The 24554-nt window shown below is 29.0% G+C and overlaps 1 protein-coding gene across 3 annotated transcripts; it reads left to right on the plus strand.

The window, feature by feature from the left end:
• The first annotated feature begins 5754 nt into the window (after positions 1-5754).
• Positions 5755-20710, plus strand: LOC107452836 (lambda-crystallin homolog). 3 transcript variants are annotated; one of them, XM_087163924.1, is made up of 5 exons: positions 5755-5936; positions 8544-8778; positions 10985-11146; positions 12945-13245; positions 16415-16836. In XM_087163924.1, the coding sequence occupies exons 2-5, from the start codon at positions 8569-8571 to the stop codon at positions 16624-16626; spliced, it is 885 nt and encodes a 294-aa protein (XP_087020050.1). In that variant the 5' UTR covers positions 5755-5936; positions 8544-8568; the 3' UTR covers positions 16627-16836. The 3 variants fall into 3 exon arrangements, with proteins under 3 accessions (XP_087020050.1, XP_015924931.2, XP_087020049.1); XM_016069445.4 differs by having other exon boundaries at positions 5768-6229; XM_087163923.1 differs by lacking the exon at positions 16415-16836 and adding an exon at positions 20181-20710 and having other exon boundaries at positions 5859-6229.
• Positions 20711-24554: the final 3844 nt, after the last annotated feature.

Genomic DNA, 24554 nt, shown 5'->3' on the forward strand with positions numbered 1-24554 from the left:
TCCAGGAGAGTTCGTTGCAAAATGTAGGGGTGGTCATAATGTTTTGGCTCTTGAGTGTATAAAAAATAAACTTCTCCAAAAATCTTGATAATTTTAAATAATTTTTTTATTATTTTATGTATTTCTTTAATAAATTATATATTAATGTCTTGTCTACAACCAATCATTTCTTGTTTGCATAGCCTCTAAGATGATTTAAGGAGAAATTTAAGACAAAACAATAATAAAAGGATGGATACGAACAAAATTGATAAATTGGTTGCATATAAGTTATATTGGGTTGCATATATTGGGGCAGTATGGGTAAAAATTACATAAATTAATTTTTTTACGCATTAGTTACTCCTTCAGAATGCATACTAATACTTTTTCAGAATGCAATATAGGTAATACTAAGTTTCAGTCTTTTTTTGTGATATAACTTTACAAAAAGGTTTTCATGTCTCCTTTTCAGCCGTGTTACTGAAGACCGTAAACTCTTAAATTACCGGTATAGGAATATTTAGTGTATGTATTTTTTATTGTTCTTTGTACTGCGCTGAAAATTTAAGGAGTTACTCGGAGTTTTTTTTTTTTTTTTTTTTTTTTTTAAATCTTGAAATGTGCCTCAAGAACGATTGCAAAATTCACTTTTTATTTATAGCATATGAGCAGAATACATGTTCTTCGTATGGACTGAAAAAAGCAAACAATGAATTAATCAGTGCTTAACCACATTGTGGAATATGCACAAGACAGAAAGACATAACAATTAAAAAAAAAGCGAAAATTATTTAAATATTTTTATATAGTATTCAATTTAGCCTAAACGCGTGACTTTGCATAATTATAATGAGCGGAACACATTTTCAGTTGTTTGTTATGATTAAACAGGATCATGTTATGCACGAAAAAGATTTGCTAGATTTTTAAGAAACATATTATTTTACATAAAATGGTTTGATTAAAAAATATAACTAAATGTTTAATTTATATCAATTTATTTTAGAAGTTAAAACCCAATTTTTAAGCTGAAATAGTTTATCTACGTAAATATCTAATTTTAGAAAGAAATTTTCAATCCTTATAAGTTTTTTTTTTAATATCTAAATTTAATTTGTTAAAATCAATTATATATTGTTTATCTAATCTCTTCTGCCTTGATCTTATTTTCTTAAAAAAAAAATAGTTTTATTTTTAAAATTCAGTGATCTTTTTACGGAAAAAAAGAGGCAGTTATTGTTTAGAGAATATAACTATGATAAAGTTAAATTTATTCCTGTTCTGTTTTCTGCTCTAAATGAACTATTAATTATCAAATCGTATACTGTTTATTAACTTTACTAAATGAATATAACAACTGTTATTAATTAGTTACTTGTAGAAAAAAATTATAACGAAATCATGTAAATATTAAAGGAGTTATCAAATACCTGAGTAAAAATTTATATAAAATTTTTAAAAGTTTGTTTTATACATCTGAGAATGCATCCAAAGATTTTTCTTTATCGCTAAATAGTGTCAATTTGAATTTAAAAAAATTTCAAAATTTCAGGAAATTGACTTGCATAACGAATAAAAGAAATTGAATAAATTTGCAATACATTGTAGTAAACTTGACATTTAGTGACAATCGATATACTTATATTTATTTCATTTAATGCCCAGACCAATCATATAAAAAATCATTATTATTGATAAAGGTTCAATTCTAAAAAAAGGACACATAAGTCATCTCTGCTAGAGTTAGCTAACTAGAAAAAAAATTCAAGTAAAGAAGAGTTAATCACTATATAGAATATATCATACAGTTATATTCTATATGAGTTTTACAATATTTCAATCATGTCAACAGGGTGCTCTACAAATGGGGATCTGAAATTTGCAAGTAAAACAAACACTATATTCTTAGAAGAATAAATAACTGGTGTTCATTCAGCATATGATACGAACATGCATGAGTAGTGCCTCTTAATGTAGTTTCTAGAGAGTTACGGGTGCGTGTGGAACACTTGAATAAAATGCTAGTTATTGAATTAACTGCTAAACGTCAGTCCTGAGATACAGTTGCAGATACATAAATTATAGTTTTGAAACAAATATTTATCACTCTAAACACAAACCAGCAGGAAAACTTCATGAAATATTACATTCTCACGTGCTTATGTAAAAACTGAGATGTGCTTTTATCCTGACATTATATGTAATTAAATTAAATAAGTAGCAATGAATGATTTAAAAAAACAAACGTAACACATTATTAAAAAAAGAAGGGAAAAAAACCAAAGCATTTACGCATGATATTGATTACTTTTTTTTTCAAACCTCTTCTTAACGTTATGAATATTCAACTAATCATCTAAATAATAATTTTCTAAGAAAAATTACGATCGCAACAGAATTACATAATTGGGTATAAAATATTATACAGCTAAATTTCCGAAAGCAAATATAGAAGGAAAAAAAAATCTATACACAGAAATCAATACAAGTATATGTACCTTTGTACTATGTTAGCACTTTGTTGTAAAATACCTTGATAAGTATGAATACTCTTTAATTCGTTAGAATCCGGAAGAAAGAAAAAGAGAGTACATATAGTATATTTATTTGATTTGAATTAACTCGCATGAGTCTGGAAAAAAAATACGCTTGCAAACCTTTCTTGCAACGATTTTTAAAAATAATTATTAGACGATTTCACCACAAATTTAAAAAAAATATCATCAAAGAAAGCTCTTATTTTATTAAGCATTCAGTTAATCCCTTCTCCTCAGTTAAGTTCATTGACAGTTAGATTTTTATTGGATGTCATTGATACGTGACACCGATATGGTTGACACTGAGATATGATCACACACAAAAGTATCTAATTTAAATTAAATAACTGCCATTTTTGAAGAAGATAATTTAGTTGTTCTCTAATCCGGGCAGTTAATATATATTTTACGAATCCTTATAAGTAATGGAATAAAAAACGTGTGTAGTGATCAAATTAATATTTAGGAGAGAAAGAACGCACACGCTGCTGAACTTTGATCAAAAGCATGATATAACGAGGTTAATAAGAGATGAAGGATTAAAATCATCTGAAATTATTTTTATCGAGAACAAAGTTTAAGGCGTTTGTGATAAAAAGTATATTTCAAAAAAATCAACTGGTATTTTTTGTCTCTTCCTGACTCAAAGAACATTTGGTTAGAAATTTTTTTTTCTCCAGATATATCAGATATTTCAATATACATATATCAGATATTTCAAAATACATATATCAGATATTTCAATATAACATATATCAGATATTTCAATATAACACACTAGAATAAGTTATTAGTAAAATAATAAAATCATAGGAACCCGAGTACTTAAGTTTTTTAATTTTAACACTGTAAAAAAAGTTCATGTTTATTTTATCATTTGGATATTTTCGCCATTACAAATACAATACTATTTGCTCGAATTTTATTCAGATGTTGACAAAAGACAACCTGATGAACCGTCAAATTTTCTAACAGTAATGTAGAAGAATCATTTTTCACTTAAAAAAAAATAATGGTAAGAAGGGAAGCAGAAAATAAATCAGTTTATTGAATCAAAATATACAGGCAAGTTCATCATAATTCCAAATTCTGGACGTATCAGTTTTATAATAAAGCATTTAATCTGGTTTTTGGAGTGGTTAATAATGGTGTATAAATATTTTTCTTCCTTGCTTGAATAAAAATTTGAGAAAACAATCATATTTTGCATTATACGTGAAGGGAAACCACGAAAATATCTTTCAGATGGCTTGATTCCATTTAGAAGTTGAGTAATCGCAATGAATTTTTTTTTTTATAATGAATCATTTTTCAGCATCTTTGAGAGACTTCTTTGTGACTATAACGAGATGTTCTTCAAATTTTTGTAGTTTTTAACCGAAAATCAAAGTAACTCGCTGTTTTAGTATCGGACTAAAACCATATTTACGTTATAAAAATAATTATGTTTATAAAAATAATTAAGTTATAAATAAATTAAAGTTAAGTTAAAATAATTAAGTTAATTAATTATCTTAATTAATTAATTATAAATTAAGTTAAAATAATTAAGTTAATAAATAATTAAGTTGTAAAAATAATTACTTATAACCAAGATTAAATTGAAATTAAAATTATCAAATTTCGCGTTACATGCTATGAAAAACAGACAAAAATGTTTTTCAGATTGCTGTTATTGGTATATAAAATAAAATAATTTGCAATTTAAGTATCGGAGTAAAATTATAGATAAACATTTTTTCATTATTATTATCCTTAATAGATAGGGTATCATCTTTCTGAACAGAACGAAAAGCTCTTCTTATTAACTCAACCCAGAAATCAAAGTGTGAGCTTTTTTATTTTGTGAATGTAATGAAGCACCCTTATTATGCTTACTTCAATTCAGAGATCAAAGTAATTAACAATTTAAGTATCAGAATACAATCATATTCATGAAAGTTATAAGAATAATTTATTTTAATGAAAATTAAATTAAAGTAATCAAAATTTGTGTTACATGCGAAGGAAAACCACGAAAAAGTCTTTTAAATTGCTTAATAGTAATAGGTTTCCAGCTTAATGTTGATTATCGCAATAAAATTATTTTTTAATAATCAATAATTTTTTTTTATCATCTTTGATAAATAGTAAATGCTGTGAAATGCTCTAAATTTTTTTTGTACTTTTTTGAATTTTTGTAGGCAACCCAGATATCAAAGTTACTTGTAATTTAAATACAGGAATGAAATTATATTTTGAAAGACTTTTTGAATGAAAATAATTAGAATTTAGATTACGCACAAATGAAAACCATGAAAAAGTTTTAATAACTAACTAACTGAACGCTAACCGGCAATTATGAGACTCTATCTCAGCAATTATTAACATTTTCCAATATATTGTTCTTCATGAAATTAAATGCTTTGGGCAGCTTAGATTGCTTATAAAACTGTTCTATTTTATTTTAATTATTTTATTTATTTTTTAGTTACTTTTATATTTTTTTATATATTTTTAATAAGCACTTAAATTGTTTTTTTAATATTTATTTCAAGTATTTGAATTTCAGAACAATATAAAAATCAATTTTTTAAAATACATTAATTTTTTCATTTAAAATTTACAAATTATAAATCTTTAAAAAAAATGTGTTCAGATTTTTCTGGCACAGAGACAGAATGTTATTATGTATCATAACAATTTATGAAAATCAAATAAAAAAAATAGAGACCAGTGATGTGCCCAGTATCAAAGTTCAACCTGACATCTGTTTGGTACAGTGATTGATCTTTCCATCTTTATGTCTTTGTTTGAGTGAACACGAGCAAAGGAGGGGATACAAGCCTCTATATTCATTGTCTACGAAGTACTTCGATTGGTTTGAATAAATTATCAAACTGAGCATGCGCGTTATTAAAATTGCGCCAAATAAAAATGCTAAAATCGCCATTCTAGTAAACCTGACAAAACGATTTAGCGATAACGATGAAATCGATGATGTAATCGACCAATCAAATGCCCCTATTTATTAAAAAGGCGGTCAGCCAAGCAACAGCCCTCAATAAAATATTTTTTAAACATTAACGGTAATAATATATTTGATTAGAAAACAGTAAAATAATCATTTTTATGATCCTTACTTTATTTTCTTACCAGAACTTCAAAGGGAGTGATGCAAGTAATTATGATAAACGATATGATATTATACGATACGATATGATATGACATACGATATGATATTATGATATTATATGAGTAAGATACTCTTTCCAGTGTGCTCCATTTCTAAATAAATAGTATGTTCGTAAACTGTTGAATAAGTCTATTAGGAAGGATAAGAGAATAAGTTTTCAAGTTAAACAGATTAGTGCGATGCCTTGAGCCGTACTGCAGAATGCATTAAATCAACTTGTCAACAAAACAACATGCGTTAATGTTGCATTCGGTTTTTATTGATTTAAAATTAATTGATTTTATTTTATTTTAGTTTTTACAGATTAATATTTTTGAGTTATTTTCTTGAATAGCTCCCTTTATCATTTTTCTTATAAACAGGGGGGAACGACGAGATGTGATTCGTTTACTTTTGATAAGACACAATCATCTAATTGTTATTTGAAAAATTTATCTCTTAGAGTCAAAATTGTCCAAAAGAAATCAGTAAGCTATTGAAACCATTTCCAATTATTAACCATGGCATCTAAAGGAAAAATAGCGGTAGTAGGAAGGTAAATAACATAATAATTACTTGCAACTATTTAAATTTATATGAGAAGATGAGAAATTATTGGGATAAACTTTTAAGTAAAATTTATGCACTATTTTTTAAATGATGGTCAATAGTTAATTAAAATAACAAAGTTTGAGATCAACTCGAAGGAAAACTCGTAGCCTCCCCCCAGGCAAACATCTACATGTTTTTGTTATATTATTGTTATTATTTTTTTATTAGAAAAATTTTAAGTTCAAAAGTCTTTTGCCAATTGTAGTTGGCGTGACAAATCACGAATCTGTAATATCCCCAAAAAATTGATTCACAAATCGGATGCGAAATCAATTATATATGTTTTTTTTTAATAAGAAATAGAAGAGAAATTGCTATTATATTTTTTATGTTTCTAAGATTTGAAATAGGAAATGTAGTTTTTCATTGCTTACTCATGTTATCTTCTAAAATGGAAAATGTGTTAAATAATGTGTTTATGTTTGCATCTTTTTTGACTTTCCTTTCTTAAAATTATTTTAAATAAGTTTTTATTATGTAGTTTAGATAATATAATCAGTAAAGTGAAATTGTTAATTCCTCACGTCATTTTCAATTCACAAGAGGGACCATATTTCAAAAATTCTCAATTCTATAAAACCATTGAAATTTATCAAGTTTTTCTTACATAAATATGAAAGGTTGACATTCTTCTTTATTATTCAAAAAAGAAAAAAAAATGTTCAATTTAAAATAAAATGGTCAAATGTATTTGCAAATCAAAGTGCAACACCACAATACATGTAACAAGTGTAACCATAGAATTGTCAATTAAGTACTTTTCTGTTAACAAAGCACAAGATAAAAGCCACTAAATAATTTATTTAACTAGTATAATGTGTTATATTGTTTTATATATTGATGAAAGCTTATTGTTTTGTTTTGGATGAGGGCTAATTTGTTTTGTAACTTGTTTGAATATTTCTAAAATGTCGTAAGGAAAAAAAAAATAGTTGGTAGGAATTGTGCCCGGGTAAATGACTGATATTTATTATATTACCTTCTGGGGAAAAAGAAAAAAAAAGTTTTTTTTATTGTGAGTAATTTTTTTCCAAACTTAAGCAGTTTAGACTGGTTCAGTTATTTTTTGTACTTTTTCTAATTAGCCAAAAAACATTAGCAAAGTTTTTAAATGAAAGTCTAAGAATTGTGATATTGATTTAAAAATATTGAAAATTTTCCATTAAAGTCCTGGGTTGGCAAGTTTTAAACAATTAACCGTATTATCTGTCTACTCAAATACCCTTTCTTCTTGTCAAAAATTTTAGTGTAAGGATAATTATTAGCTATTATAAATAAAAAGTATTTATTAATAAACATAAAAAATTACAAGTGATCAATCAGCTGTATTCTTACATAATTTTGATATTAAACTCTCTTTTTTGTTTTGACAATTACTGTTAAAAACCCAAATTTTGGACTAGAAAATATTAAATAATTCTGAATAAAACTATGTAAAATTTAAATTTATCCAATTTGGTAAGTTATTGAAAATAAAACTATAAGAACAATCAGCTTAATAAAAAAACACTCAGCAATAATTTTATTCATTGTATATAAAATTAATTTTCAATTACTCCCATTTTAACTCCTCTTATCTCTTGAAGCATGCAGTTATAAAAAAAAAGAAGTTTTGTACTCCTAATTTATTTTTCAGTTTTATATGAATAAGACCGAAATTCTAAACTGTTATTTCGATTAATGCTGAGCTGCATAGCCTAGAAATTAGATGTACTAAAGCTATTATAACATAATAAAGTAACATGTAACTAGGAAATTTATTCTAATAACTGTACTTAATATTAATAGTAAATTAATTAAATCCTTGAAGTGATTGGTTGAAAAAATTATCAACTCATTTAAAGAAACATTTATATTTTTTATAAATTATAATTATTTAATGTATCTGTGTAAAGATACGACCTTAAAATTCGATTTCTTAGGCTATTCAACTGATTTCGCCAACATTTTGTATTTTGCAATGGAAAATTAGATAATTTAAAATAAGGTAAAAAATTGTAAACCTTACAATTCAAAATTTGTTTGACAATTACTTAATAAAAAGTACTACATATTTACTAATTTATTTTTTGCCTGGATATATCTTCAGATAAACAAATTTTATAATTGGGCCCAAAGATTTTTCAATTAGCTTAGAAAGCTGTCAAGATATGGCGAAATACTGCTTTGTCTGCTTTTGTTACTAAACCTTTACTTTTTGTTTCAATCTCGATCTTCACGGATTACAGTATGTAATTTGATTTGTTGCTTTTTTATAGCGGACTTATTGGACATAGCTGGGCTATGTTATTTGCCAGTGCTGGATACAATGTTACTATTTATGATAGAGATAGCAATGTTTCGTTGGCAGCCTTAAAGACTATTGAAAAGGAGTTGAGAGAGCTAGAAGCCAACCAGCTTCTTCGGGGAAATCTGTCTGCAGAAGAACAACTGAAATGTATCACTAGGACAGAAAGTTTAGAAGATTGTGTTAAAAACTCCTTTTTTGTACAAGTAAGATGTATCTTTAAGAAGAATTACAATATATTATTTTTGGAGGCAGAATTTTGCATTCTTAAATTTATTTTGTTGATTATTTGCAATTTATTAATTAATAATATTTTAAATTATTTATTCACAATTGAAATAGATTATTTAGACTAAATTATTCAGAAAACAGAAATGATATATTTTTTTTGTGCATTTGTGAACTGTAATCAAAACTCATTTAAAACATTTTATAAAATACACACATTAAACCCATTTTTATTAAATATTTGACATTTCTTACGTATGTAAACTGCAAAACCTATGTAAGTTGATTGCTATGAATTTCTGCCATGGAGGTCGTTGGCGAGGTAAGGGGCAGTAGAAATATGTACCCCTCAAAAATTGAAATTCTCTAACCGTCTCCCTCAATATTTTCAGCAAACAGAAAAAAATTTCGTCACTCATTATCAATTTAAATTCATTAAAATTAGAAGCAGGAAAAAGATTATTCTTTAATCAGTTTAATTTTGCTTTATCTTCAATAAATAGTTTTTTTTAATCACCTCTTTTACCATTTGAAATATATTGATAAATTTTCCTTTTAAATACTGCATTCTTAAAATTAATAACTAGATATTTTATTTTGAAAATATCTTAAGAAATGAGACTAAAACCTGTATGAATTTTAACTTTTTGTCATAAATGAGCATATTTTATTACCGATATATGCCAGTTACTTATTATAAATTATTTTGATTTAAACCAATTGATATTAATCTAGGGCTCAATATTAATTGTGGTCTATTAATTTGGATCATAACAGTTTGACACGAATATAACAAATATTAGTGACAATAATTAGCTGTATAACAGACCAAAATTCAATATAAAGGAATGGCATACTGTTTTGGTTATTTGTTTTTCGGTTCCACCTTTTATCCTGTGTTATCGTCATGAAATAGCATATTTATTCATCATAATTGTGAACATCATATTCTTTTAGGAACCTTTATTCAGTTTTAAAAAGCCCATTAGATATGTATAAACATCCCTGTAAATAAGTGTACGGGCTAGTTATATCTTTTAGTTACTGCTTTCTTGGGGTCAGTGACTAAATTTTCTTAATTTCTGCCTGTAGTTGCTAAAGACACATAACTTTATGCTTAGTTAGACCCAAGTTCTCACTAGGAATACAAAAATTCACAATTTTTTAGAAACCTTTATTCACTTTTAAAAAGCCCATCTCATTAGATACATGTAAATACATCAGTGAAAATGTGTACAGACTAGTTATATCTTTTAGTTACTGGCTACTTGGGGTCCCATGACTATATTTTCTTAATTTCTACCCCTTGTTAATAAAGACACATTATATTATACTTAGTTCAGTATTTTAAAATTTATTTTGTTTTGTTATAAAAAAGTTTCTTTCTTGCTAATTTTCTCCTTTACATTTTTTATTATGTTTTTCTATTATTTGAAATTTTGACTCACTTTTGTTTAGCAATTTTATGTAATATTTTATTAAAAATTGTGAACTGTATCCCTCTAGCTTTAGAACTCACCTATCTTGCTGTGTATACGCTTTATAAGAACATCAGAATTAAAAGATGAATGATTTGCCATTCTGAATTACGTAATCCAAGTAACACTCAGCCTATCTCAAAGAATTTTTTTACTGAATCACCTTAAAATTCTATTCTTTTTAACTGATGCTTGTTTTCATTAACTGGAAGAAATGGTGTTCATAAAGCAAACTCTAGAAAAAAAACTTGTTTTGAAGCTTTCAACAGTATGGTCAAGTTACAATGTGGTTTAGATTAACTTTAATGTTATTTCAACCATTCAATGAAATGTTTATAACATAGAAAGTTCACTGTAAGAGTTTTTATAAATGGTTTGTTCAAACTACCAACCGTTAAAGATCTTTATGCTTGGTTCAGCGAGAATTGATAGCAAAAATAAACAAAATAACCTGACACTTAGCATTGCTTTTGGTACCAAGATTATGACAAATAGCACTTATCTAACTAGTTGTCGATTAGAGAATAATTACTGACTCTACGAGAAACTTACAAGATAATTTTGGGGACGAATAGTAAATCTTTAGCATCAGCTTTTATTGACAATGAGTATGGAATAGCAATGAATAATAATTTCAAACAAATTTAATTTATTTTAGTGGTCATTAATAATTTTTAAATTGTTTAATATTAATTTTTATTTACAGGAGTCTGTTCCTGAAAATGAAGAATTGAAAAAGATTGTTTTTCAAAAATTGGATCAATTAGCAACTGATGATGTTATATTGTGTAGCTCTACAAGTTGTATAACTCCGTCTAAATTGTCTGAAAACATGAAACACAAAACCCAAGTGATCGTTGCCCACCCTGTAAGTTTTGTTGTTGTTTTTATTTATTTTTTTAGAGTTGGCAAAGTACATGAATTGGGGAAGGCCAGCTTATATAGGCTTGATATTAACTGAGCATGCAAAATTGTGTATGTTAAGAAAAAAAAGCAGTGTGCAGCAACTCCCGTGGCAGAATCGTGGCGACACGGCAACATTGTTGCAGAATGTTACTGAGTTCTTGCAGAAATATTTTTCATTTGGGAAGAAAAAAATTTTGGTTTTCTTTTCTGCAGAAATTTTCGAAAGCTTCTATCTTCTCTTCAGAATAATATTCAAAATTATATGCCATTCTTGCGCATCAGAGTTGGAAAAAAAGGCTTGTATTCTATTTTCATTTGAGATTAATGAAGTAAAAAGTTTGTTTTTCTTTTCTGTAGAAATATTCATTCTATTTTTTTTTTTGGCAGTTATTGCTATTGATTTTCACATAGTTTTTAAAATCCGATATTTTTAATCTGATATTATTTATTACAACAGCTGAATCTTGAAATGAAAACAAGCATTTGTAACTCCCCTTTGTAAAGAGTTCGATTTGGCGTGATTTTGCAGTCGATCTTTTTTTTCTTCGTTAGTTACTGCTATGAATTTCACTATTTTTAAATTTGATGATGACTTACAAAGAAAGCAAAAGGAAATAATTAGTGTATTTTCTCCCCATAAAATGCGATAATATAGCTCATAATAATTACATATTCAATTTTAAAAATTACATTATTTTTTCCGAAAAGTTTTTTTTTCTTTTGAAGTTGACGCTTTTGTTACTTTAAATTAGTAACATATATATTTGTTATTGTTAAAAGTATAGTGCAGAAAGATATATTAATGCTGGAGAGATTTGTCGCAGAAAGCCCGAAAAAATTCTGCCACAGGGGCAGCAACTAAGAATGGGGTCTTTAAATGGGTTTCATCTCTCCCAGACCCAATCTTTTTTATATATGGTTTTGGGAGACACTTTTTGATTATGTATTTACTTCAAATGCATTCTCTTTAACTGTTTCGAATTAAGCAAGTTGTGGTTTGATGAAACCTGTCGTATTATTTATTTGAAAATTAATGTTGAGTCAAAGCTCTTGTTAGTCATGGAACAAGAGATTTCAGCAACACAGAAAGTCGCAATCAAACACAATTACCAGTTCCTCACTCCAAACATGTAAAACAACTTTTAATTTCCATAGCAGAACAATCTGTTGTAGTACATAAGCAAACTCTGATATCTTATTTCTTTATAATATGTTTTCCTGGTATAGTGTCTGCTGAAATTTCCAAATGGCCTGTGTTTGTGTGTTTTTACACTAGTAGGTATTCAGATGCTTGTATTTCTTCCCCTCTCTACACTCTTTAGCTTTGGTTGAATTTAACATTTTCTTATGCCTAGTTTGCTCTTGTTATTTCTAGTTTGCTCTTGTTATTTAAAACATAATCTAAAAAATTATGATTTGCTAAACATGCATGATTTGGTAATTATGATTTGTTGAACATGCATGATTTGCTGATTTATAAAAACACGAAAAGAATTATGATTTACTGAACATGCAGCATTTGCTGATTTATTAAAAATTATGATTTGCTGAACATGCATGATTTGCTGATTTATAAAAAATTATAATTGGCTGAACATGCATGATATGCTGATTTGTAAAACGTTATGATCATTGTTTAATATGGATCTTTTCTTTTGCAGCATTATTTCGTTTAGTGCATAAAATTTTTTTTAAATTCTATTTTATTACAATTTTTGTTTTATTTTCAATTCAGAGTATTTTGAAATTTTTTTTTTTAGTGTAATCCACCTTATTATGTCCCAGTCGTTGAAATCATACCTACTTCTGTAACGAAGCCTGAGGTATTGTCCAAAACTGTGGATTTGATGAAAGAGATTGGCCAGAAACCAGTTGTTTGCAAGAAAGAAATTTATGGTGCAGCTATTAATCGCATGCAATATGCTATTATCAATGAGTGCTGGCGACTTGTGCAAGATGGTGTTATGTCAGTTGAGGATGTAGATGCTGTGATGTCAGAAGGGCTAGGAATGAGATATGCTTTCCTTGGGACATTTGAAACATGCCATTTAAATGCCAATGGTAATATGCCACTTTGTTTATTACATAATAAATAGTGAAAAATAAATAATAAATGAATAAATATTTCTTTGCTTTTAGGTTTAAAATTTAATGACTAAGGCTATTAAAGACCTTTTCTTTCTTTTATAGCTATGCTATATGATTTAGTATCTATGCTATATATATCTATCTATATATCTATGCTATATGATTTAGTAACTATGGAATCTAAATATACCTTTGACATTTTATTCATCATTTATCATTCATGCTGCTTTCTAGTAAGATATAATTATAAATTTTGACCCTGGAAAACTCTTTTATTCTATTTTAAAGTAGCCTTCTATAGCAGCTTGTAAGGCAACAATCTATTGTTTAATGCAGCAATATATATTTGTGAATAACTTTTTATGCACATTTCGTAAATATATTCTATTTATTAATAAATTCTAGTTATTTAAGGGTCAATTTTAGTACCTAATATAAAATTTATCTATTATTTAGATTTCCTTAAAGCCAATCAATTGTGCTTGCATTTTATAGATTTAAGAATCAATGTCAAAATGCTTAAACAGTTAAAAATATATAGATTCTATTCAATTATAGGGAATTCATAATAACATGTAGACTTCTATTATTATTCTATCTTTCTAGATTGATAGGGAATACATTTTTGCAAATATTGCATTAGTTTCTGTCTGTTTTGAAAGATTTAAAATTAAACAGGGCTGATTGTGCTCCGGAAAAAATCCGGATTTCCGGACTTTTCGCTAACAGTGATCCGGAAGTTTCCGGAGATCGAAGGTCCAGAAGTTTAAAAAAATCAGTGATCACAGAAGTTTCCGGAAATGAAATTTTCAAAGGTGGAACTTAAAAACAAAGTTTATTTTATTTGTTTGTAAGGGAGAGCCAGAGAGATACTTTATAAGCTTATATTCAAGATTAATATTAATTTTTTATCATTAAATAGTTGTTATAATCATAAACTCAAGAAAGAAAGACATGTTTGTAAATTTTAATTACTTCTCCAGTTCATCATAGGTAAATGGTATAGGTATGTGTAAAATTTTAAAAATATTTTAAGTAAACTAAGAAATATTGAGAAAAAGGAAAAAAACCTTGTTTAAATTTTTTTCTTTTAACTCAAGAAATTTTCCGGAATTTTGACTTGGACTCGCAATCACCCCTGATTAAAGGAAAAGTTCTTTAAAATGTATTTTATTATTTTATATAAATGCTTCTTTTTAAAATATTTATGAACAGATACTTTTATAACCTTCTTTATCACATCAATACTTCATATACAGTTCAATACAGTTGAAATATAGTTGAAATTGAATAAAATAAGCTGAATTATGGCTTTTGAAAACTGTTTTAAATCGAAAGAATGATTTTCAGGAAAAAAAATATTTTGTTCTTGAATTTGGTTACTTTATTGTGATTTTTAAAGTTTGTTGAAAAATATTATTTGTAAATGCATGTCCTTTTCCTAACATATTTCATATACTGTTTTTAAATTTTGCTATTTCTTTTTTTTAAAATTAGTTTTTAACTTAAATAATTTCATTAAAATAACAAAATGTGAAATAAATAGATTATTGGTTGAATACAAACATGTTCTAGCTTTTAAATGTCATTGCCATTTAAAAAAGAAAAATAGAAGTCTTAACTTTATTTTTTTATTTTATAACCGTCGTTGAACAGCCGACCCAATTTCATGGGTTTACGACTACTTGCGTTCAAGTCCGTAGCCTTGTAATTTTGAACCAATCCAGAAGACAAGGAAACTCCTGGATCAGTACCCCCAGAGGTATTGATTTGTTGTGGGAACATGGAGGACTTTGAGACTCGACAGATTTAACGTGCATCAGTCACCATTTACTACACGGGGAGTCTTCGGCCGGTGAGGATCGAACCCACGACCTTTTGGATATGGGCCCAGCGCCCTACCGAGCAGGCTATCCCGGCCCAGAAGTCTTAACTTATAAAACCTTTAAATAGTGCTTTCTGACTTGTCCACGGAATCATAGAGTTCTGCGAAACAGCTTATGGGAAACGCTGCTCTAAGGTAGTTAAGATAAAAAAGTAAAGCACTTTTGCAACAGCCAGTTAACATGGATAAGGGGGTCATGGAGATTAAAAGTTTTTCGTAATTTCTAAGGTATGTTAGTGGCAGTGTGGTCAATGTTCCAAACCAGTAGCCTTTACTTCCTGATTAGCTGGTGCACATCTATCTGAAGCTAGGTTGACTTTAATGTGCCACAGGGAATAGAACTTTAGTCCTTGACAGTGACAGTTCAGAACCTTAACCTAGCCATCCTGGATTTGGGAGGATAAGTATTACTTGGGTTAAGTACTTTATTAATCAAGATACATGATGGACCAATTGAAACTGACCTGATCTGTCAACTGTGACACAAAAGAGAACGTGGTATGTTAATTAATATTTATTAGTATAATTTAAAAAATATAATAATGCTAAGAAAAAAAGAAGGTTTTATTGCTTAAAATGTTTTGGTGTTATCCTTATGTGTAAAATTTGCTGTTTATACGTTTGGCATACTATTATACTGGTTTTATTTGACTTGTTTTTTAATATTTAAGTACTCTTTATTCTAAATTAAAGAGATGCAATTAAATTTTAGTTACACAAATATTGTATTTATTTTGCTACTTTTAATTATTTACTAATTCAAAATGCATTGCCTTGTTTTATTAAGTGCTCAGAAAGTATCAGACTGTAATTTGTCCTGGCAATCTAAATAATAGATGTTTTAGTAACTGCTTGTTGATATATTTTTTCTCTTCAGACCTCTACTTGCTATAATACATTGTTTTTAACTGACTTTTTAAAACAATAAAAATCGCTGTTTCATATATTCTTTGTTCTATAGAAAAAAAAGTGATAATTCTTTTATTCAAATAAAATAAATATTTCTTTGATAGCTCTACTGGTTGGCTAAAGTATAATAAATTAATTTTAATTCAATATTTTTAAAATTTAATTTGAATGGTATAAATTCTTTCTGTCTTTTAATCTAAGTAAGCTGCTCTCTTAGTGGACTAATAAGACAATTAAAATAAAATTAGTTATTTTATTTGGTTAATATTATTTTTCAAAATATGTAATGATTTCTTAGTAACAAATTTGTACTAAAAATTGTAGTTTAGAAGTTATTTTCCTTTTCAGGTATGATAGATTATTGCGAAAGATATGCAAAAGGCATCCACAATGTGTCTGAAACATTTGGTCCTGTTCCAAAAATGGAAGGAAATGTAGCCGAAGAAATACATCGACAGATGTGCGAAAAAGTTCCTCTTCATAGTTTGGATGTTCGCAGGAAATGGCGAGATGACAGATTGGCATGCTTAGCTAAATTGAAGAAAACTTTAAACCAATGAAAACCTATATTTTACTGTTATGAAATGTTTCAGTATTACAAATTTTATTTTTTTAGTATAATAAAATTTATAGTGCCGTATTAATTTTTTTTGTTTAAAGTTTAATATCATTGTTAATATTGCCTGAATTTTGATTGAATATGTTTAAAGTACTTTTATATATTTCGATACATTATTTAATTTCGAAATAAAAATGATTTTTCAAATACATTCTCTATTGCTTTATTTTCATTGTTTTAATGCAGTATTTATCTACGTATGAAGTGTAACGATTTGGAAATATATTTATCATAACAGCTCTGTAAATGGGGTGCTCTAACCAGGGGCGAATCCAGGGGGGTCATAGGGGTCATGACCCCCCCAAAATTGAAAAATAAAATAAAAATAATAACTTTTTTAATAGTTTTCAAAAGAAATTAAATATTTTAAAAGTTATTTAAGTGGGCATATACACCTTGGTATGTCGGAAATATCTATATTTTTCTTCATCTAATTATGCTCTTCACTGTTTCAAGAATTAAAACAAAATTCGTCATAGTTTTATTGTAAACATTAATAATGTTGAAGCGCGCTTCAACAGGTTTAACCAAAGGTGGTATAAAGGTGAAGATGGGAAACTTGCGAAACTCTAAACTAAAATCTGGCACCATGCTTGAATTATTAATACTTGAATTATTTATGTATTGTTCTATTCTTCATTATGAAATAAGTAAATGAGAAGACTAACATTAAAAACCCCAGTTTTTTTTTAAAAAAAATTAAAAAAAATTTTTTTTGATAAAAAAAATGAATTGTGTGTGTGTGTGGGGGGGGGGGGGTGATCTGAGTCTATGACCCCCCTCCCCCCAGGAAAAATTTCTGGATCCGCCCCTGGCTCTAACAAGACGAAAGTTCCAAATTGCAGGCTTTTTAAATTTATACCAAAAATTTTATGTAATCGTATAGTAAGCAGGTTGCTAGTATGCATTGAACAATACTTATGAATTATGATTAATGTGTAATTTCAAACTGAAGCATCATGGGTCACTTTTCTTAAAGTCTCTTTTCACGTAATCTTTCATTTAGGACAAGAATTGGTTATTTAAATGTTGTGACTTAAGACATTTTGACCTGTCTTTCTGGAGATTTTTAATTCGATAGATTCATGTGAACAATCTTCACAACCTTGATGTAGTATATTACATTCTGTATCTTTGAGCTACCACCGAGCTAAGTAGCAGCTTATTTGGAAAGTAAATGCCGCTCGTCAACAGTGCTGACCACATTGCCATCAGGTCACTGATCTAGAAATTGTGAAGGCTTAAGCCCCTTTAACCAACAACTGACAGCTGCATTAGTTCTTTATTTTTATCACTAAGATATAGCTTGTGATATTGTACTTTGTTATAGAACTGAGCAAAAAAAAAGGCTAAAAAAATTGCATGAAATATTTGCTTTACTAATCTGATTTTCATGAAATAATGCCAATCTTAATGGTTCAAAGGTTTGTTCTAATATGCTAATTAATTAGAACTGACTATTAATTAAACTAAAACAATTAATTACAGCTAACTATTAATTAATATTAATTACAGCTAACTATTAATTTTAGAATCAGGCACAAAAACGTACTTTATCAGAATAAATGTACTTTCTCTCAATTAACCTATTTTTTTTCTGTGGATTTGGGTTTTTGATCATCAAAATATAGGTGTAGCTGCTGTTTCGAAATATGGTCCTGATAGTTTAGTCTATGGGGCAGTGGAATATTTGGGCCTTTTAATGTTAATTTAAATGCATATTTCACCATGTATTAAGAAGGTTTTAAGTAAATCGAAACATATTTGCACGCAATCTTTGAAATGTGTTTATCTAATTTAAAATTGTTCCAAAATATTTTGTTTCATAACCGTCTTTGAACAGCCTACCCAATTTTGAGTTAACTATTACCAATGTTCAACTCCGTAGCCTTGTAATTTTGAACTTAATCCAGAAATCAAGGGAACTCCTGGATCAAGTATTGGGAGAAATTTGCCTTTGTGGAGGGCCTTTTGATGGTACTTACCTGCATTTGCATTACATAGAGAGGAAAACCTCCCACATTTAGCCTGACAGAAACTGGACTCTAACCCATTATACATCTACCACTGAGGATATTTTATGTAGGCACTGGGTAGTGCAAGCCGGGGTGGGCATATATATATATATATATATATATATATATATATATATATATATGTATATATATATATATTTATATCCGTCGTTGAACAGCGGTCCCAATTTTGGGTTTACGACTACTAATGCTCAACTCCGTAGCCTTGTAATTTTGAACTAATCCAGAAGACAAGGAAACTCCTGGATCAGTACCCCCAGAGATATTGATTTGTTATGGGAACATAGAGGACTTTGCGACTCGACAGATTTAACGTGCATCAGTCACCATTTTACTACACGGGGAGTCTTCGGGCGGCGGGGATAGAACCCACGATCTCTTGGACATGGGCCCAGTGTCCTACCAACCAGGCAATCCCGGCCCTAGGTGGGAATATTATAACCGTTGCTGAACAGCCGACCCAATTTTATGGGTTTACGTCTACTAATGTTCAACTTCGTAGCCCTGTAATTTTGAACCCAAAACAGAAGACAAAGGAACTCCTTTATCGAGTATTAAGAGAAATTTGCCTTCGTGGAGGACTTTTTGATGGAGCTAACCCGCATTTGCGTTACATGGAGACAGGGCTGATTGTGTTCCGGAAAAAATCCGGATTTCCGGGTTTTTCGTTAACCGTGATCCGGAAGTTTCCGGAGATCGAAGGTTCAAACATTTCAAAAAATCATTAATCACAAAAGTTTCTGGAAATCAAATTTCAAAGGTGGAACTTTAAAACACAGTTTATTTTATTTGTTTTTTAAGGGAGAGCCAGATACTTTTTAAGCTTATATTCAAAATTAATATTAATTTTTTATCAGTAAATAGTTATAATAATAAACTCAAGAAAGAAAGACGTATTTGTAAATTTCAATTACTTCTCCAGGTCTTTCATAGGTATGTAAAAAATTTTAAATGTATTTTAATTTTACTAAGAAATTTTGGGAAAAAGGAAAACCTTGTTTAATTTTTTTTCTAATTATTCGATTTAAACTTTTTTTTTTTATTTAAGAAATTTTCCGGAATTTTGACTTGGGCTCACAATCACCCCTGTGGAGAGGAAGACCATGAGAACCTCCCATGGTTAGCCTGATGGCAAGGGGACTTTAACCCATGATTCGTCTTTCACTGAGGATATTTCACTTCAGCAATGTGGTCGGTGCAAGACAGATGCGGAATTCGAACCCAGTTTGCCTCATTGGAAGGCGAACGCTTTATACCCTGAGCCATCGCGGTTCTAGGTGGGAATATTATAGAAATTGGATTTTGGTTAAATTTGCATTAATGTGATGCAAAGTTATTGCTGCCTTCTTTACAAGTAATATCTCTCTAGAATGGCCTAAGGATAAGATGGTATTTAATTTTTAGCTAAATCCTAAATAATTCAATTTGTTTCTGCCCATTTCTTCTTCTCTTTTTTTAGGTATGATAGATTATTGTGAGAGAAGTCCAAGGGGCATCTACAATGTGTCTGAAACATTTGGTCCGGTACCAAAAATGGAAGGAAAATTCGTTGAAGAAATACACCAACAGCTGTGTGAAAAAATTTCCATTCATTCTTTGGATGCTTGGAGAAAATGGAGGAATGTTAGATTGGCACATATAGCTAAACTGAAGGAAATATTGAGCTAATAAATGCTTATATTTTCCACTTATAAAAAGATTCAGTTAAATTTAATTAATTAATCTATTAGTTACTTTACTAAAGGATTATAATGCTGTGGATGTCTAATTTAAAATGTATTGAATATTTTGAAAATTTAAGTTGTTGCTGAAAGAAATCTTTAAGTAGAAAGTAAAATAAAAGCATTTTGAAAAGATTCTAACTTTTATTATTTACATACATATTTTCTGGCAACTTTTCTTAAAGAAGAATGCCTATTTTTTATTAAAAGTTTGTTCAATTGTTTGCTTTAGTTTCTTTTTTTGTGATAAACTTTCAGAAAAACAATTTTTTATAATTCCATGTAGTAGTCCATTTGTGGTTCTTCAGGATGGACTTTAAATATTAAAATGATTTTGAAAATTGAAGTAAAACTGGTTTACGAAGAAGAGAATTATCAAAATGATGTTTTTTACATTGAAACATTAAAAAACATTGCAATTTATTCTCTGACCAGGTAGTAAAAAATATCCTTCGAATGAGGTCAAGTCCTAATCAGAGAATAGGCCTTAGTCATAATTTTTTTCTTCTTTTAATTTGATTTCTTATGATATTCATAATTAGGAGCATTAGCCTCTGAATTAAAAAACACAGGTAAATTGTAGAAAAGAAGTACTGGCTCAATATCATTTTATTTTTCAAATTTAAAGGTAAGTCAAGATTTTCGGGAAATTTTATGCATTTAAACAAACCTGGACTCGGTTTTTACTGGCCCCAGGAGAAAATTTACTGTGAGCTTTTTCTTCAAACCACAAAAATCTTATATTTATGTTTTGTAGAATTTTTGAAGACCCTCTATTCAAAATAGTAGTTTTTATATAGATATGAAGGAATATTTGGAATAACCTGGAAAAACTTCTTGAGAAGGCCAAGACCCACCCTGAGTTGTCGAGCCATTGATGATGATGAAACCATTAAAAAAATCACTTAACACGTTCACTACTAGTCGAATACAGGTGATTATGCTATGTCTGCCACTGAAAAAATGGTAATCGATAAAGATAAAATCAAAATTAAATTTTCTTATTTTAGAAACCAATTTAAAAAAAAAAAATCACAACCTATTTCTTTCCTTAAACAAAGTACTATTGTTAGGAGGAAATCTATTTTCTGCAAAAATAGTTGTATAATAATATGCATTTTGCTACCACTTGATATGTTTTATTAACTCAAACTGTTTGAAAAAATTTCTCCTCATACTGGTGCGGGATCGGCAGCGAAAGTGTTAATTATAATTGACGCCAATGATGAATAATTAATTTTGGTAAGTAGCGTAACTGATTTTGTAGTAATAAGTTGTTTTAATCGATAACAAATATACAAACATAGATATTTCATGTGTACATGTGCTGTGGAAATTTATGACCCCCAAAAGAATGAGTACAGGTTAAATTACTTGGTTGTGGTAGACTTTAACTATCATGTTGTTGTTGTAGTTCATTTACGTCGCACTAGAGCTGCACAATGGGCTATTGGCGACGGTCGGGAAACATCTCTGAGGATGATCCGAAGACATGCCATCACAATTTTGATCCTCTGCAGAGGGGATGGCACCCCCGCTTCGGTAGCCCGACGACCTGCACGAAGTCGAGTTCTTTACGGATAGTTTTACGAGGACCAATACCGCACACCCTCGGTCCCTACGCAGACTAATCCAAGTGGTCATTTACCCGCACACTGACCGCAGCCAGTGATGCTTGACTACGGTGATCTGCTGGGAACCGTGTCTTAACGATCAATCCACTGCGGGACTTTAACTATCAGGAGTTGGCATCATGGTAAACGAAACTAATAGCAACTAACCTTTGTTTGTTGTTATTATTGTTATTGTGGGATGATTTTCAATATGTTTTGATTGATTTAATAACTTAAAGTTACCAGGAAACGACAGAAATAATAAATGAATAACTATTGCGATAACTTAATTTTGTTTTTAATTGAATAAATATATATGCCTTTCTGTTTTTGAGTATGATTTCGTTGTATTGATTAATACCGATTTCAGTTTATGGATCATTTACTTCCACTCTACAAAGAACGGGTATTCCATTCATATATTTATAAAGTCATTTTTTTTTGGAGTAACTTTACATTATTGGAGTAACTTTATCCTTTTTATTACCTCAAGTTGCCAAAATTTAAAATGTTGTCTCTTGGGACAAATACGGTTTTCGAATTTGAATGCTTATACATTCTAATAATAATTTAGCAAAAATTAATAAAATGCATAAAGAGGAATGCATACCTGGTTATATTAATCAGTTTTAGAAAACTACAGTGCTGTAAAGCAGTGGTTCCCAAAAGGTGTTCCGCGGAACCATAGGGCTACGAGGAAAGGTCACAGGAGTTCCGTAAGCTAGGAATTTTTTTTTTTTAAACCAGTAATGGTTTTTGATACCATTAATAAGTTTGTTTTCAAACAATAATCGATTATTTATTAAAAATTATGTTATCAATATGAAATTATTTCAGTAAAATGTCAATAAAAAAGGAGATATTAAATTTATAACGTATGTTTATATTTTTTCCAATAACAATTTAAATAATTACTAAATCTAATTAATTGAGAATAAATTACCAAAAGGGTATACATTTACAAAAGATTGCAACAGAATGTCTCATCACACTTTAAAACGTAAAAGAAATGAATTAAATTAAACAAAAAAAAAACGAAGAATTATTTTTCTTGGATAACTTGTCTCATTTTTTATAATCAGTCCTTTTTCAAAAACCATAATTTAGCTTATTTTATTCAATTTGATTTATGCATACAACTAAAAACTGATAGACCGAAGTCCTCTGCAGACTTTTCATTTTAACAGCCTAACATAAAACCTAATTTTAAAAGATTATTATTGATGAAAAAATTTCATTCTTCAGATTAAATGTTTCGAAATAAATTCTAAATAAAACAGATGTTATCATGGATTGAGAAACCAGTTCAAATCTAAGTACATAAGTTGTGAAACAAAAATACAGTTGCACAAGACACTAGTGAGACCATTAGTTATATATGGCAGCGAGTGCTGGACAATGACCAAAGCAGACGAAGGGAAACTGATGATTTTTAAGATTAAAATATTAAGAACAATTTTTGGTGCAGTAAGAGAAAATGGAAACTGGAAAATTTATTACAACCATGAATTACAATCAAAATACAAATAACCTAACATACTGAAAATGATCATGGTTTCTTAAATAAGGTGGTTAGGACATTCCGATATGGCGATGAAAATTCTTTAAAAAAAAAAAAAAAGCTTCCGAATACCAGATGGAAAAAGAAAAAGAAGACATAGAACAAGACATTTAGATAGAGTAGCAGTGGTTAAAGGACTTGGTAGTTAACATATTGAGAAATATGGCATCGAATAGATGACACATCTGTCATCTATTCGATGCCATCTATTCAATGACCCTGCCAGTCATCTAATAGATGACTGCCAGGGCATTTTTTTAAAATTTATTTTTTATAACCGTCGATGAACAACCGACCCAATTTCGGGTTTACGACTACTGATGTTCAACTCTGTAGCCTTGTAATTTTGAACCAATCCAGAAGACAAGGAAACTCCTGGATCAGTACCCCCAGAAGTATGATTTGTTATGGGAACATGGAGGATTTTGAGACTCGACAGATTTAACTTGCTTCAGTCACCATTTACTGCACGGGGAGTCTTCGGCTGGCGGGGATCGAACCCACGACCTCTTAGACATGGGCCCAGTGCCCTACCAACCAGGCTATCCCGGCCCTGCCAGGGCCTTTGTTGGTAACCAGCTGTAGTGCCTAAGCATAGAAGAAGAATGATTCTTTTTTTCTTCTTTGTAGCTGAAAAAAATTAGGAACCGTTGCTGTAAACTTAGATAATGATATGTCTTACAGTGTTTGCTATGATGGGGAACGCGCTAAGAACTCTTAAATCATAATTTAATAATAATGTTCATTTTGTGTTATTGTTAACAAAGTAATGACTACATTACAGAATTGGGTATAATATAGCCTACGTCACAGGTTGTGTTGTTCCTACTAAATTTAACCCATGAACGGCATTTTCTGCGAGCCTAACTTCAAGCCACAAATAAACAAACGAAGTGTTCGATCGTTTAAATAGCTGCTCGCCAGATTTTATTGCATTA

The sequence above is a fragment of the Parasteatoda tepidariorum genome, chromosome 5 (assembly GCF_982258835.1).
Source record: "Parasteatoda tepidariorum strain Cologne lab strain chromosome 5, Ptep-v5.0, whole genome shotgun sequence".
NCBI lineage: Eukaryota > Metazoa > Arthropoda > Arachnida > Araneae > Theridiidae > Parasteatoda > Parasteatoda tepidariorum.

What these genes read in the sequence shown, in the direction of transcription:
- LOC107452836 (XM_016069445.4), top strand. Translation starts at nt 6,195, where the DNA reads ATGGCATCTAAAGGAAAAATAGCGGTAGTAGGAAG. An exon ending in AAAATAGCGGTAGTAGGAAG is followed by an intron (nt 6,230 to 8,543) that starts GTAAATAACATA and finishes GCTTTTTTATAG; the next exon opens with CGGACTTATTGGACATAGCT. An exon ending in AAGTGATCGTTGCCCACCCT is followed by an intron (nt 11,147 to 12,944) that starts GTAAGTTTTGTT and finishes TTTTTTTTTTAG; the next exon opens with TGTAATCCACCTTATTATGT.